The 17,703-nt window shown below is 44.2% G+C and overlaps 1 protein-coding gene across 1 annotated transcript in view; it reads left to right on the top strand.

The window, feature by feature from the left end:
• The first annotated feature begins 1,179 nt into the window (after positions 1–1,179).
• The window catches only part of LOC138373371 (putative neural-cadherin 2), a 223,245-nt gene continuing 206,721 nt past the window's right edge, over positions 1,180–17,703 (top strand). The window contains exon 1 of the mRNA XM_069339569.1: positions 1,180–1,662. Within this exon, the coding sequence (XP_069195670.1) occupies positions 1,569–1,662 (94 nt within the window). The 5' untranslated portion in view covers positions 1,180–1,568. The remainder of the gene's footprint in view (positions 1,663–17,703) is intronic.

The raw sequence follows: 17,703 nt of genomic DNA, 5'->3' as shown, positions 1-17,703 counted from the left end.
TGTAGCAGTCAATATAAGCACCATCCTACTGTAATAAGACCTAATTGAATTACTCTGATTAAGCAAAATAGTGTATGAATTTTGTCAACAAGGATGTTAATAATAATAATTATCCATTCGCTCCCAACCCTCTCTGACTTTTACGTCATATCTACTCTTGAATCCATTAGACAGTTGGCTTCAGCTCCCTCCTCTTCTATGTAATTTTCATAACATTTCTTACACTGAAGAGCGGCTTTCTTGAATTTCTTTAGGTTATCAGAATTTTTAGTTTCTCCCCCATGTCCTCTCGTCTTACCCTTGTTCATCCTAATCATTTCTTTTCTATCCACCTGGTCAATGGCTATAAGATTCTTATATGATGTAAGGGCGAGTATCAAACTCAAGGGCGTGAACTGTAAATCACAAATGCTGTGTGTGTGTGTGTGTTTATCTATTTGTACATAGTTAACAGTGATTAAGAAAAGTGAGGTCAAACTCTTTATGGCTCGCCTACAAGCCTTGGTGAACCTTTCCCATTATAATGCATCTTTCCCTGCCGTCTAATTCTTCGTTGAATCTGGTCTTAACGTTATTAATGGAGGTGGCTTCTACAACTACTTCTTTTAGTGCCTTCAAAATGTTGACCATCGCACTGAGCACGACTATTTCCATGCAAATTTCCGTCTAATTTGCGTTTCCAGCGTCCACCTATACCCGCTCGTACTTGTTTATTGCAGTTCAAAGAGCCTGTTCTTGTCTACTTTGTCCCTGACTGTAGGTATCTTGTATGTTGTGATCTGTGTCTCTCCTCCATGGTTGAGGTATTTTGTTCCCTTAATTTATCCTCAACTCTCTTAGCTCTAGCACTCTTCTTGTCGTTAATCTCTTTACTCTACAGTGTTTATTTTGTGCTTCATAAGTTGCGGAATCCACACCGGTGTTTCATATTCCAGTGATGGTCTGACATTGAGTAAATCATCTTGAAGGAGATCTTGAGATATACTTTTGCACTATCAAATAATAACAAAAAGGTATTAAGAAAACCTGCACGGATTCAGTTGTCTAAATATTTTATGTTTTACTTGTTAAAATAGGTAATAGTGTCGATGTATAACTGTGTTTAATATATAAGAAGACATATATACTTTATCTATAAAGTTTAATGAACATAATGACACTCACTATTCAGCAGAAAACTATGATGTAAATTATTTCTACGAGCGACACATTGATTGAGGCAGTAAACAACTGGAAGATAACTTGTGTATAGTGTATTAGACGGAAAAAATTCTGAATAAGATGAACAAAACAGATTATATTCATATACAAAAATCGTAAGTGCTGGTGTGTTAGATCTGAATTAATCCGACAGGGAGATGAGCCATACATACACTCCTGCGATCGACATTTTAGCAAGTATTCCAAAACAATCTTGGATTTGAAAACATATTTTATATAGAACTCTCTCAGATTTACCCATTGTACATTGAGATTTGTAAACAAACTCCAGCATGCTGAAGCATAGTGAGCTTGGGCGGTTCTTAGTGATGCAACTAGACCTTTGCACCTGAAACGATCGTTAATGAATGCTGAGGAGAGTGAGATATAGTTGGGAGCATCAACTATTCATCATGGATCCCGCCAGCATCCTCCAGATCATCACCAACAGCACCTGGATGGGTGAGTCCACCTTCATTTTTCTTGTACTCTTCCCTTAAACTATTTCTTCCAGTCCTCCTCCTCTTCGTCTTACATTTTCCCTTCCTCATCTTCCTCCTCCCCTTCATCCTCTCCCACTTCGGGCACTACCCCTTCCCATTCTTATCCCTCCTCTTCCTCCGCTTTCGGCACAACATTCTCCTCCTCTTCCTCCTACTACTACTACTACTTCTACTCCTCCACTTCATCCACTAGTGCTCCTTACTCCGTTTCATAAGTGTCTGATAATTCCACATCCTTGTGCCTTGTGCCAGCCTGTCTGCCTGCTATTCCAGCTTACATTATTTTTAAAACATAAACACGACGGTGTAGAAGCGTAGCTTATATTAACTTTTGTCTCCGGGATCTTCATGTTCCTTGCCAAAGTGTTTCCTTTCATCTTAAACGTGGCTCTTAACCTGGTCGCAACACCCTTGCTCTTTTGTTTAGTTGCTGATGCTTGTTCTGCTTATGAATTACCATCACCATTGCTCATGTTTTACTGCCTGGTGACATATAGAAAAACTGTAATAAAAGGTCATGAATATATATATATATAAGGTATAGGGATGGTAGGACAAGAAAATGTTAAAGTGTTCAGTGAGAATCCACAAGATTTTCTCTGAATACTCTTTATTTTCTTCTCCGAGGCAATAGGTCCCTACAATTGCACCTAAGGTGGTACCCTCACACACACACACACACACACACACACACACACACACACACACACACACATACACACACACACATACACACACACACATACACACACACACACATATATATATATATATATATATATATATATATATATATATATATATATATATATATATATATATGACCGAAAAAGAAAGATTAATAATTTTAACACGAATTTTCTCGATATTTCTTATGTTTCTTTTCACTGTTGATGGTAATTGAAAAATCAATTCTCCAAAATTCATTTTTATTTCTAACTCTGACGCAACACTTAAACGCGTTTCATAACAACTTATTACATTTTCAAAGACTTTTAGTTTACACACACACAACTATAACCTGCAAACACTAAACAGAGTTCTTACTATGCAATGATTTAAACAGCTTTCATTTTTCATTTTATACCCGCATTTTGGGTGAGGTGATATGTTACAACAGTTTTGGATGAGGTGAACAAAACTTTCAACACAGGATAGAACACGAAACAATGGGTATTGAAGGTAAGAATGGAAGTAACTGCAGAGGGCCTATTGGCCCATATTTCTTGATGCTTCTATATTAGAGCGGAGTCTTGAAGTGGGTAGAATATAGTTGTGTATTAATTGGCTGTTGATTGCTGGTGTTGACTTCTTGATGTGTAGTGCCTCGCAGGAGAGGTTGCCTCCCTCTGAAGAGACAACTAACACAACACCTATACCCCCTATTAGACTATTTTACAGGAACTTCTTTTCCACAGCCCATAAAACGGAGGAAAAGGTCCTGAAAGATATTGTCAGTAGAAACGTTATCCCTACAGAAAAAAATCAGAAGATACAACTGACGATTTACTATAAAACCAGAAAAACGGCCAGCCTACTCATGAGAAACTCTCCAGACACAAAGCAGAACGCTTTGGTATATAAATACTCCGAAATTACCATCTCTTTTAAGGGTCTGAGCAGGTGGTGGAGCGGGTTAAGGCGTACCTGTTATGCCAGTTGCTGGAAGGCTTCTGTGCTGGCTAGGGTTCGAGTCTCCTGGTGGGAAAGTGTTCTAAAGTTGTATACTTCACTCTCGTGTTTAGGAGAGTAGTGCCTTATATATATATATATATATATATATATATATATATATATATATATATATATATATATATATATATATATATATATATATATATCCATATACATATACATATTGTGTTGTTTTCGTATTCATTATATCGTAACCTGGAAACCTGGAAGTGACAATTTACTTAGCAATACCCTTAACTGTGGCATAAAAATCTTACAAAATATACGATAAAATCGCTATAAATTCTAAGATATAACACAACTGAATCTCGGACCGTCTATAAACACAACTGGTCCAACCGTGAATACATTCACTGTCAAAACGCCATATGAGAGAGTGTATAAATTCAGATGCAAGAGACAGGTGAAGCCAGGAACTGCTTTCATTTACTAAGCCCTAAGAGACCACTATTTTTTTAGGTAACCACGGCAGCGGCCCTTATCGCCACTTGGGATTTCCCTTGATTTATATTATGGTTGCCAAGCTATGGGTCCCTAGCCACATCCTTTGCTATGGCTCCCTAACCTTACCAAGCCACTTCCTCTTGCGTACATAGACGCGAAAGTCAACGGGCGTATATAGACAGCTATAGATACCGATATTATCAAAGCAGTACGTGACAAGGATTTCTCAAATCTCGGTATTATGAGAGATTGCAGCAGAAACAGCAGTGAGAGCGAGCAGATGCGCTCACAAAGAACACATTCCCACCATCCATCAGTGGGGTACAGTAGGAGCGGAATGGTAGAGGCATTAACGCCATGCGTGTGTGTGTGTGTGTGAGGCCCACGTCGTCCACCACCTGGTATTGATGACGGAATGATGGGTGGTAATCAGGTTGATAGATACACGCAGTCGCGCCTTAAACGATTTCAAGAGAGAGGGAACGAGTCGTGGACTGTTGTCCAGACTGTCGCCAGAGGGAAGCGACGATTGGCGACCACACACTCACACGACGGGTGACGACTACGCATACACATGAGAGGAGACGACTACATATACGCGAAAGGTGACGACTATATTTACACGAGAGGAGACGACTACACATACACACGAGAGGTGACGACTACTCATACACACGAGAGGTGACGATCACACACACGACGAGTAAGAACCAAAAACACGACGAGTGACGTCCACACACACACACACACACACGCACACACACATAAACACACACACACACACACACACACACACACACACACACATTGTGTGTGTGTGTGTGTGTGTGTGTGTGTGTGTGTATTGAGCTTTGAGTACCTAGGAATTATCTACCTAGGTTGGGCTAGGAATTATCACCCCCAGAAAAGAACTGGGAAATATAGAGCTGGCGTACCGAAAGGGAAACTATGAAGAGATGAATAAATTCCTATGGGATATACATTGGGACACAGAACTCGGAACCAAGTCCGTACAAGACATGATGGAATATGTCACCCAAAAATGTCAGGAGGCTGTAAGCAGGTTTGTCCCAGCCCGACAGGAAAAAACAGAGAAGCAAAGGAAGAATCCGTGGTTTAATAGGGAATGTATGAAAGCAAAGGAGCTGAACAAAAGGGCATGGAGGAACTTCCGTAATAACAGAACACAAGAAAGTAGAGAGAGAGGTACCAGAGAACCAGGAACGATTATGTTAGTGTCAGAAGAGCAGCTGAGAAAAGGTATGAAAATGATATAGCTAATAAAGCCAAGACCGAACCAAAGCTACTACACAGTCACATCAGGAGGAAGACAACAGTAAAGGAACAGGTGATGAAACTTAGGGTCGGCGAGGACAGGTACACAGAGAATGAAAAAGAGGTGTGTGAAGAACTCAACAAAAGGTTCCAGGAGGTCTTTACAATAGAACAGGGAGAAGTCACGGCGCTAGGAGAGGGAGCAGCAAACCAGGTGACCTTGGAAAGGTTCGAAATTAGAAGAGATGAGGTCTAGAAGCACCTATTGGAGCTGGATGTGAGAAAAGCTGTTGGGCCGGACGGAATCTCACCATGGGTATTGAAAGAGTGTGCAGGAGCACTTTGCTTGCCACTCTCTATAGGCTGCTTGTCACAAGTTGAACAGCTCCTCCAGCTCCTCAGATGGCGGGCAGGAACTATGAATGCAGTGAGCATTTCCTCTCTGGATAGCCACACTAAGGTGCTGAAAAAGGAAACTGGCAGCTCTAGGGTCTCTAGTTGTTTCGATTAGCTTAGACTCCAACTCCTTCAAAAAGCTAGCAGCACTTTTACCCCAGGCACCAAGTGTCTCTGAGGCAATGGGGACAAAATTGTAGTGGTGCTCAAGGTCACTGTATTTACGTGACTTGGCCGCTTCCCGGTGATTGGCAGCTCCTCCTGCTTATGTAGCACTGAAGTCAACATAGGTATTGGCTGAAGTTGAAACGCAAGTGTAGTCCCACACCAACTGTCTACCATTCTTCCAGGGGTTCACCGTGATTCCGTCTGGGCGACCGACAGGCTCATCAGAGTTGCGGGACATTAGGTAACAGGGCTCTCTCTCTGGTGGACAACCGGCTGTGGTAAGGCTTCTCTTAACAATGTCATTGACCTCGCTGTGTCTTGCATGCCATCCTCCTGTCCTTTGGCAGAGAAGGCCATGCCGTCCGTATCTGTTGGCCTCTGCCTCGCCGCAAATACACCTGTATTCAATGTGGATTGGGGCAGCGAGGCGGAGAGCCACTGAAATTCGGAGGGCCTGCGGTGTGAGACGGGTGCCGGTTGCTGACATTGGGGTTGCTTATAGGAAATCACCTGCATGGGGAGCTGCTACAGCTCTAAGTCGGGCAGTGTCATGTGGTGTTGTTGCAGCTTCTAGCAAAGTCGCAGCTTCTTGGTCGGCAATGGGGCGATCCCAGCTGGATTGCTTATGGGCTTCAGAAGGCGGTGGTTGGGGTGCTGGTCCTGCGAGAGAGACCCATTTGGTTGTGCAGTCTGTGAAACTGGGATCATGTACCCCTGCCGGTTGAACTAGGTGCTCAGGTAGGATTTCCTTCACCAAGTTGGGCATAGCATTTTATCATAATGAGGTGATTTGATAAAATCACCAGAATGAATCACCATAGCAGAATGAGGTGATTTGATAAAATGCTATGCCCAAGATTACCATACGAGTGCCGGAGGGGAAGTGTTTCAAATAGCTTTGGCTATCACTTCCTTATGTCCTGTCATGATGATCAAGCGGATTAAGGCGTCCTGTAGATACCAGATGCTTCGCTCCTGGCAGTATGGGTTCGAGTCACTTCTGGGGTGTGAGTTTTCAGTCGCATATAGTCCTGGGGACCATTCAGGCTTGTTCGCATCTGTGTTCCTCACGTGTGCCCAAAGAATGAGGCGATTTGATAAAATGACATGCCCAAGATTACCATCCGAGTGCTGGCGGGGAAGTGTTTCAAATAGCTTCGGATATCACTTCCTTATGTCAGGTCGTGATGGTCAATCAGATTAAGGAGTCCTGTAGAAAGCAGTTGCGTTGCTCCTGGCAGTATGGGTTCGAGTCACTTCTGGGGTGTGAGTTTTCAGTCATATATATATATATATATATATATATATATATATATATATATATATATATATATATATATATATATATATATATATATATATATTGGTGTATACTGGCAGCAGGTTTTCTTTCAAACATGTTTCATTGAATATGACCGCATATTCTGTATTTATTATTTTCTGGTTTAGGGCTTCTATCCCTCTAACTATTTTCTTAGCATCAGGGCTTAATTGAAATAGGAGTTCTCCAAAACTCATTTTCGTACTTTTAAGGTGAAGAAAAGAAGTGATTTACTATAGAGTGTATTACACTTATTTGTATAATTTGCACGACGTTTCGAACCTTCATGGTTCATTCTCAAGTGAACAGATCTTACAATACTAGTTGATTTTATACCCGCATTAGGTCAGGTGATAATACAATGAAGGTGAAAACATGGGGGGATACATAAGGGATAAACATAGGGGCTGCAGAAGGCTTATTGGCCCATACGAGGCATCTCCTATCTAAACACAAAGATTAATCCAGTGTAATTGGCCTGTTATGTTGGACATTGTCTTCTGTGTTGGCATCGATATGTTCTTGTCTTGTCCTTACTCTCATGGTGGGTAGAGTAAATAGTTCCGTGATTTGAGTGTTCATGGTAGGTCGCTCTATTCTTATGTGAATTGCCTCAAGAATTTGTAATCTTCTTGAATCTTGGGTTTTGTCTATTATGCAAGTATTCTTGTTCAACATTTCTCTTGTTAGAGTAATGTCATGGGCTTGTCTCATGTGATTCCTAGGGGCACCAGATTGAAGATGGCATGTCAAACGCCTCGTCAGCTTGGTCGACGTCATACCTATGTACTTACATTGAAGGTTACATCCTTCGTGAAATAATGAAAGAAATAATCCGTAAAGGAGTAAAAAGCACTACTCCTAACCAAAACATAAACCTGATAATATTCTACAAAACCAAGAAGACTTCCGAACTCCTTATCAAAAACAGCCCGAAGCCGACGGAGAACCCTCTACAGCAGTCAAGCGTTGTATACATGTACACTTGCCCCCACGAAGGATGTAACCTTCAATGTAAGTACATAGGTATGACGTCGACCAAGCTGACGAGGCGTTTGACATGCCATCTTCAATCTGGTGCCCCTAGGAATCACATGAGACAAGCCCATGACATTACTCTAACAAGAGAAATGTTGAACAAGAATACTTGCATAATAGACAAAACCCAAGATTCAAGAAGATTACAAATTCTTGAGGCAATTCACATAAGAATAGAGCGACCTACCATGAACACCCAAATCACGGAACTATTTACTCTACCCACCATGAGAGTAAGGACAAGACAAGAACATATCGATGCCAACACAGAAGACAATGTCCAACATAACAGGCCAATTACACTGGATTAATCTTTGTGTTTAGATAGGAGATGCCTCGTATGGGCCAATAAGCCTTCTGCAGCCTCTATGTTTCACCTCACATTTATCCCTTATGTATCCCCCCATGTTTTCACCTTCATTGTATTATCACCTGACCTAATGTGGGTATAAAATCAACTAGTATTGTAAGATCTGTTCACTTGAGAATGAACCATGGAGGTTCGAAACGTCGTGCAAATTATACAAATAAGTGTAATACACTCTATAGTAAATCACTTCTTTTCTTCACCTTAAAAGTACGAAAATGAGTTTTGGAGAACTCCTATTTCAATTAAGCCCTGATGCTAAGAAAATAGTTAGAGGGATAGAAGCCCTAAACCAGAAAATAATAAATACAGAATATGCGGTCATATTCAATGAAACATATATATATATATATATATACATACACGCCCGCCCAACGCTCGCCCAGCGCCCTATCAGCGTCCGCTCAACGCCCACCCAGCGCCCGCCCAGCACCCACCCAGCGCCCGACCAGCGTCCGCTCAACGCCCACCCAGCGCCCTCCCAGCACCCACCCAGCGCCCGTCCAGCACCCACCCAGCGCCCGACCAGCGTCCGCTCAACGCCCACCCAGCGCCCGCCCAGCACCCGCCCAGCACCCACCCAGCGCCCGCCCAGCACCCACCCAGCGCCCGCCCAGCACCCACCCAGCGCCCTATCAGCGTCCGCTCAACGCCCACCCAGCGCCCGCCGAGGTCGCAGGCCACAAGTGACAGCTAGGCTTCTTCTCAGCCAAGAGGAGCCATCAATCAGCGATAGGAACGACACATGCCAAGTGTGTGACAAGGTGTCGTCTCAAGAATAAGGGGGATGTGGGCAAACATGTCCACAACGGAACCCAGTATCCGGGCGCCCTCCCAAAGAGAGTATCAATCAACACCCCACACCAGCAGGCAGGGAAAACACCTCCAACAGCTTTATTTCGACTGAGAACCTACTAGAAGTCATCAAAGCGTCATCGGTTGGAACCTTGCAGCATATCCCAAAAGCTGCCTGTCCCCAAGCGGCAGCCAAACTATCCAGCCTCTTGGAAAGGGTTAATTACTCTCCCAGAACCATTCAAGTATGGCACAACCTTCTCCTGTATGGTAACATATGCCTAGCTGTCCCAGCAAGTAGAGACAAATCACTAACCTCCTCAGTCATTATGGCTATAAACAGTTTTTCTAGAGAGGACAACTAGGCACTCCTCCCTACCCGTGCCAAAAACACGCACCGCTGGAAAGATATCAACAGCAGAACCGAGGCATCTAAAATCAGAGCAACAGTCAGCAGGAAAATAGAAGATGGCAACACAATAGGGGCGATCAGAGTCATCACCTGCGAGGACACAGTTGCCACCAGAGATGCCAATGCAGCACAAGCCATGAGAGAAAAGCACCCACCCAGAGTTCTACGTGACGACAGTGTTCCCCTAGTCGGTGTCACCAGAGCAGAACCCCTGTGTGTGCTCGAATCCGTGGTGCATAAAGCAGCTTTATCCTTCCCACCAGGATCAGTAGGTAGGTTCAAAGGACTACGACCCAACCACATCAAACAAATGCTCAACCCAGCACTGGGAGATATTACACAGGGCCTCCTGGTGGAACTAGCTCGATTCTCCAACACATGTCTAGCTGGCAACATACCAGAGACACATGGCCTCTCTTTTTGGTGTTATCCTCTGTGCCTTGAGGAAAAAAGATGGAGGAATCAGACCGATAGCTGAGGGCAATTCACTCCGGCGCCTCGTCGCTATGGCTGCAGCTAGAACAGTTAGCCAGGCCACAGCAGACATGCTGAAGCCAAAACCGCTTGGGTTTGGCATTCCCCAAGGGTGTGAGGCAGCGGCTCATGCAGCTAGAGCCTTCATTGTCAACATTACAGATGAAAAAGCCCTGATAAAACTGGACATCAAAAATGCTTTCAATCTGGTAAGAAGGGATGCAGTACTTAGTGCGGTTCATCACTTTTTACCTTCCCTCTACCCGTTTGTAAACTCATGTTACAGCAAGAATCTAAATCTGTTATTCAGGGAACATGAAACTGAATCGCAAGAAGCTGTCCAACAGGGGGACCCTCTTGCTTCTTTTCTTTTCTGCCTAGTCATCAAGAAAGTCACTGATAACCTGTCCAGTGAGCTCAACATTAGGTTTTTGGACGATAGTACTCTAGCTGGCTCCCCAGACTCCCTTCTGGACGACATAAGAATAATTCAGGAGCAAGGAGCAAGTCTAGGCCTCACACTGAACTCTTCCAAGTGCCTAATAACCTCCACCAACCAGCACACAATAGAGCGAATAAAGGTTGTTTTGCATGATATTCATATAACCAAGCCTGAAGACAGCACACTTCTAGGAGCTCCTCTTGGAGGGAATGCCATCGACGAGGTCCCGGGTAAGATGATCACTGACCTGAAGAGGATGAATGAGAGGATTGAAGACATAGATGCTCATGATGCACTTTACCTCAGTACAAGATGCTTGTCCCTCCCCAGGCTGACCTACTTTCTTAGATGCTCGCTATCTTTCAATAACATTAAATTAGAAGAGTACGACAGCCTGCTGAAATCAATTCTGGAAAAGCCCTCAACCTTGTTCGCATCAACAAATGCAAACAAGCCTGAACGGTCTCAAGGCATATATGCAACTGAAAACTCACACCCTTTTGTCCGGTCGTGTTGGTCGAGTGGTTAGGAGATCCTGTACATCAGATGCATTGCTTCTGGCAGTATGGCTTCGAGTCACTTCTGGAGGGGGTTAGTTTTCAGTTATGTATATATATATATATATATATATATATAACTGAAAACTCACACCCCAGAAGTGATTCGAACCCATACTGCCAGGAGTGCTATGCATCTGGTGTACAGGGCACCTAATCTACTCGACCATCACGACCGGACAAAAAGCTGATGGTAGCCGAGGCTATTTGCCCATCAGCCCTCCGGCACTCTGATGGAAATCTTGGGCATAGTATTTTATCAAATCACCTCATTTTGGGGGGCACACGTGAGGAACACAAATGCGAACAAGCCTGAATGGTCCAGTTGCGGAATGAGTTTTCAGTTGCAGGTATGCCTGGGGATCATTCAGGCTTGTTCGCATTTGTGTTCCTGATATATATATATATATATATATATATATATATATATATATATATATATATATATATATATATATATACTAGGGAGATACTCGGCATTTCCCGGGTCTGTCCTTCTCTCATTTGTCCATCTATCTATTCGTCCATTTATCTGTCAATCCATCAATCAATCTATCTATCCATCTCAGATCTAAGAATCTATACCTCCATCTGCCCATCTATCCAACTATTCATCTATCCATGTACCTAACTATCCGTTTTCTTGCCAGTTGCCAGTATCTGAAAGCAATATGCTTTCAGACCATCACATATATTTTGATAACTATCCATTTGAATTACTCGTGCTTTAGGATTGTCAACAGCTAATTAGGAGAGAGGTTTTGAACTACCAACCCTCCTGAGTGTGATAGCTTGGCTCACTTAAAACCCTTAAGAGATGCTCACGGAACAACGCAGTTGTCTGTAAATATGTAATGACAGTCTTTTTAACGATATGAAAGCTAATTACTCACAGATCGCAGCTTCGTTAGTAGTCTACCCACTTGTACTGATCAGCAGAGCGACGGTGTTGTGTTCAACATCGCCTCGCAGTCCTCACATTTCCTCTCTTCATATCCCAGCTCTTAGTGTTGTCCTCATATCCCAGCTCTTAGTGTTGTCCTCATATCCCAGCTCTTAGTGTTGTCCTCATATCCCAGCTCATAGTGTTGTCCTCATATCCCAGCTCTTAGTGTTGTCCTCATATCCCAGCTCTTAGTGTTGTCCTCATATCCCAGCTCTTAGTGTTGTCCTCATATCCCAGCTCATAGTGTTGTCCTCATATCCCAGCTCTTAGTGTTGTCCTCATATCCCAGCTCTTAGTGTTGTCCTCATATCCCAGCTCTTAGTGTTGTCCTCATATCCCAGCTCTTAGTGTTGTCCTCATATCCCAGCTCTTAGTGTTGTCCTCATATCCCAGCTCTTAGTGTTGTCCTCATATCCCAGCTCTTAGTGTTGTCCTCATATCCCAGCTCATAGTGTTGTCCTCATATCCCAGCTCTTAGTGTTGTTCTCATATCCCTGCTCTTAGTGTTGTTCTCATAACCCAGCTCTTAGTGTTGTCCTTATATCTCAGCTCTTAGTGTTGTCCTTATATCTCAGCTCTTAGTGTTGTTCTCATAACCCAGCTCTTAGTGTTGTCCATATATCTCAGCTCTTAGTGTTGTTCTCATAACCCAGCTCTTAGTGTTGTCCTTATATCTCAGCGCTTAGTGTTGTTCTCATAACCCAGCTCTTAGTGTTGTTCTCATAACCCAGCTCTTAGTGTTGTCCTTATATCTCAGCGCTTAGTGTTGTTCTCATAACCCAGCTCTTAGTGTTGTCCTTATATCTCAGCTCTTAGTGTTGTTCTCATAACCCAGCTCTTAGTGTTGTTCTCATATCCCAGCTCTTAGTGTTGTTCTCATATCCCAGCTCTTAGTATTGTTCTCATATCCCAGCTCTTAGTGTTGTTCTTATATCCCAGCTCATAGTGTTGTCCTCATATCCCAGCTCTTAGTGTTGTCCTCATATCCCAGCTCTTAGTGTTGTTCTCATATCCCAGCTCTTAGTGTTGTCCTCATATCCCAGCTCATAGTGTTGTCCTCATATCCCAGCTCTTAGTGTTGTCCTCATATCCCAGCTCTTAGTGTTGTCCTCATATCCCAGCTCTTAGTGTTGTCCTCATATCCCAGCTCTTAGTGTTGTTCTCATATCCCAGTTCTTAAGTCTCACCACATATCACAATTCCTTATATGACCTCATTTCCCAGCTAATAATTTGTTCTCGTATCTCTACTACCAGTCTGTCCTCATATCCCAGCTCATAACCTGTCCTCATAACCTAATTATAGTCCTGTTCTCATATCCTCTCCAAATGCTTAACTGTCATTCTGGCTAAACGCTCTTGACTGACAATTACCTTACCTTGCCCAGGTGTGTGTAAATGAGCACATTAGGCTAATCGCAGTGTTATTATACAAATGATGTATATCACGATTTGTGTGTATACCCATACCTTTCCCTGCCGTTCTAAGGTTCAGTAAAATAGTAAAAAATATACAGAAATCAATATCGCAAGAGTAAATATGTGGGAAGAATGTCTTCTGTTCGCCGAAAAAATATTTACCAGACCGTCACAGCACTCAGAAGAACGGTATAATCATCCAATTGTAAATATTAGCTTTAATCTATAGGTACTGTAGCGTAAATACCCACAGATGTTATCATATATATACTGTAGTGTAAATACCCACAGATGTTATCATATATATACTGTAGTGTAAATACCTTCAGATGCGATGATATAATTACTGTGACGTATATACTAAGAGACGGGATGTCGTAATGTCTATTTAGCAAAAATCCATACATCTAAAATATTGACCCAAGAGAGGTTTCCAGGCGCATTAAGGGTCCCTATGGCCAAGTGGGATTTATTGTCCTCGTGATAAAGTCATGTTGGCTTCACTGCTCTCATGACCAGGACTTACGTAGCGAGTGCTTTACGCTCTTCAAGAATTAGAAAGATTATTTACATTTCCCGCTGACTCTCAGGTTGTCCTTGAGAATGTAAGGGAGAAAGAGGCTTTATTCCTTGTGTAATCAGTACGGGGACCGTGCGTGCGGCGGCATCAACAAGTCAGTGTATTTGGATTCATACAGGGAATTGTGAATTTTATGCTCCCTTTATCATATGTTTTTGGCAAGTAACAAGCCAGGAGTGATGGGTAATCTGATGAGCCCATCACTAGAGTGGAGATTATTGGGGAAGTCGATCTGGTCGACAGCAAAGCCTAGGGAGCAGTGTCGTCTGATTATCCTTAAATCTGGATAATCCGACACTGTCATAAGGCAGTGACAGCCGACACTGTCATAAGGCAGTGACAGCCGACACTGTCATAAGGCAGTGACAGCCGACACTGTCATAAGGCAGTGACAGCCGACACTGTCATAAGGCAGTGACAGCCGACACTGTCATAAGGCAGTGACAGCCGACACTGTCATAAGGCAGTGACAGCCGACACTGTCATAAGGCAGTGACAGCCGACACTGGTATAAGGCAGTGACAGCCGACACTGTCATAAGGCAGTGACAGCCGACACTGTCATAAGGCAGTGACAGCCGACACTGGTATAAGGCAGTGACAGCCGACACTGTCATAAGGCAGTGACAGCCGACACTGTCATAAGGCAGTGACAGCCGACACTGTCATAAGGCAGTGACAGCCGACACTGGTATAAGGCAGTGACAGCCGACACTGTCATAAGGCAGTGACAGCCGACACTGTCATAAGGCAGTGACAACCGACACTGTCATAAGGCAGTGACAGCCGACACTGTCATATGGATGTGTCTTATGTCATAAGAACGTCCCGTGTCACCTTAGCTCCTGCTGCTGTTGACTTTACGTCTTCTGATACTATTGAGAAGATCAGCAGGAGCCATGAGGAGCATTAGAACCTGCACACTGGGAACCACGCGCCTTAAACCACGACCTGTTCAGAAGAAATGCAACCTGCGATTCAAATGATCACGGGGGGCTGCGGGGGGCGTTCTGATGTTTCCAGTGAAACTAAGTTAGTGCTTCACACATTACCCTCATGCACTCTGGCTGTGGTATACCCGCATGCACTCTGGCTGTGGTATACCCGCATTCACTCTGGCTGTGGTATACCCGCATGTACTCTAGCTGCGGTATACCCGCATGCACTCTGGCTGTGGTATACCCGCATGCACTCTGGCTGTGGTATACCCGCATGCACTCCGGCTGTGGTATACCCGCATGCACTCTGGCTGTGGTATACCCGCATGCACTCTGGCTGTGGTATGCCCGCATGCACTCTGGCTGCGGTATGCCCGCATGCACTCTGGCTGTGGTATACCCGCATGCACTCTGGCTGCAGTATGCCCGCATGCACTCTGGCTGCGGTATGCCCGCATGCACTCTGGCTGCGGTATACCCGCATGCACTCTGGCTGTGGTATACCCGCATGCACTCTGGCTGTGGTATACCCGCATGCACTCTGGCTGTGGTATACCCGCATGCACTCTGGCTGTGGTATACCCGCATGCACTCTGGCTGTGGTATACCCGCATGCACTCTGGCTGTGGTATACCCGCATGCACTCTGGCTGTGGTATACCCGCATGCACTCTGGCTGTGGTATACCCGCATGCACTCTGGCTGTAGTATACCCGCATGCACTCTGGCTGTGGTATACCCGCATGCACTCTGGCTGTGGTATACCCGCATGCACTCTGGCTGTGGTATACCCGCATGCACTCTGGCTGTGGTATACCCGCATGCACTCTGGTTGTGGTATACCCGCATTCACTCTGGCTGTGGTATACCCGCATGTACTCTGGCTGCGGTATGCCCGCATGCACTCTGGCTGTGGTATGCACGCATGTACTCTGGCTGCGGTATGCCCGCATGCACTCTGGCTGCGGTATACCCTCATGCACTCTGGCTGCGGTATGCCCGCATGCACTCTGGCTGTGGTATGGGAGGTCTACATCCAACGCTTTGATTTCATTGCACAAAGAATTCATATTAACGTGATGTGTCACTGATTGATCAAGTTACTAATTGATCACTTTGTTAAACTCTTACTATTATTACTTATACTGCTGTCATTACTACTACTTTTACTATTACCAACACTTTTAACTATTGTTACCATTACTAATTCTTTTAACTACTATTCTTACTATTGCTAGTAATTTTAACTACTATTGTTACTTTTGCTTGTACTTTTAACTAATATTCTTACTATTACTTGTGACTACTATTGTTACTATTACCACTAAACAGTGTTTTATCAACATATTATTAATCGGATTAAAAGCTAAATGTAATTCATTTATGTCTACAAATGAAAGTTTTGTAATCTGTTCAGATCAAATAGAACTGTAATGATTTGCCTAAGTTATTGCGCATTCAACTTCAGGTTCAGAATTTGGTTCGTCAGCGCCGCCCATCATAAAAAAGAGCGAAAACCGTCACTTTCACAACGCATAAGTCATATATTGATTTGTTTTAATTGGCTAAAGACAGATTTCGACTTATAATCTACTACATTATAAGTCGAAACAACTTATAAATCAAAGTTCTTACACGCCGTAACACAGCTTACAGAGGACTTTGTGTAATACAGCCTACAGAGGACTTTGTGCAACACAGCCTACAGAGGACTTTGTGTAACACAGCCTACAGAGGACTTTGTGTAACACAGCCTACAGAGGACTTTGTGCAACACAGCCTACAGAGGACTTTGTGTAACACAGCCTACAGAGGACTTTGTGTAACACAGCCTACAGAGGATTTTGTGTAACACAGCCTACAGAGGACTTTGTGTAACACAGTCTACAGGGGATTTTGTGTAACACAGGCTACAGAGAACTTTGTGTAACACAGCCTGCAGGGGACATTGTGTAACACAACCTGCAAGGGAATTTGTGTAACATAGCCTACAAAGGGATTTTGGGAAACAGCCTACAGGGGACATTGTGTAACACAGCCTACAGAGGACTTTGTGTAACACAGCTTACAGGGGACTTTGTTTAACACAGCCTGCAGGGGACTTTGTGTAACACTGCCTGCAGGGGACTCTGTGTAACACAGCCTGCAGGGGACTCTGTGTAACACAGCCTGCAGGGGACTCTGTGTAACACAGCCTGCAGGGGACTCTGTGTAACACAGCCTGCAGGGGACTCTGTGTAACACAGCCTGCAGGGACTCTGTGTAACACAGCCTGCAGGGGACTCTGTGTAACACAGCCTGCAGGGGACTCTGTGTAACACAGCCTGCAGGGGACTCTGTGTAACACAGCCTGCAGGGGACTCTGTGTAACACAGCCTGCAGGGGACTCTGTGTAACACAGCCTGCAGGGGACTCTGTGTAACACAGCCTGCAGGGGACTCTGTGTAACACAGCCTGCAGGGGACTCTGTGTAACACAGCCTGCAGGGGACTCTGTGTAACACAGCCTGCAGAGGACTCTGGGTAACACAGCCTACAGGAAACTCTGTGTAACACAGCCTGCAGGGGACTCTGGGTAACACAGCCTACAGGAAACTCTGGGTAACACAGCCTGCAGGGGACTCTGGGTAACACAGCCTACAGGGGACTCTGGTAACACAGCCTGCAGGGGACTCTGTGTAACACAGCCTGCAGGGGACTCTGTGTAACACAGCCTGCAGGGGACTCTGGTAACACA

This window comes from Procambarus clarkii, chromosome 42 (genome assembly GCF_040958095.1).
Source record: "Procambarus clarkii isolate CNS0578487 chromosome 42, FALCON_Pclarkii_2.0, whole genome shotgun sequence".
Classification (NCBI taxonomy): Eukaryota; Metazoa; Arthropoda; class Malacostraca; order Decapoda; family Cambaridae; genus Procambarus; species Procambarus clarkii.
The sequence above is the reverse complement of the archived record's forward strand: the minus strand, read 5'-3'. Positions and strand labels throughout refer to the sequence as shown.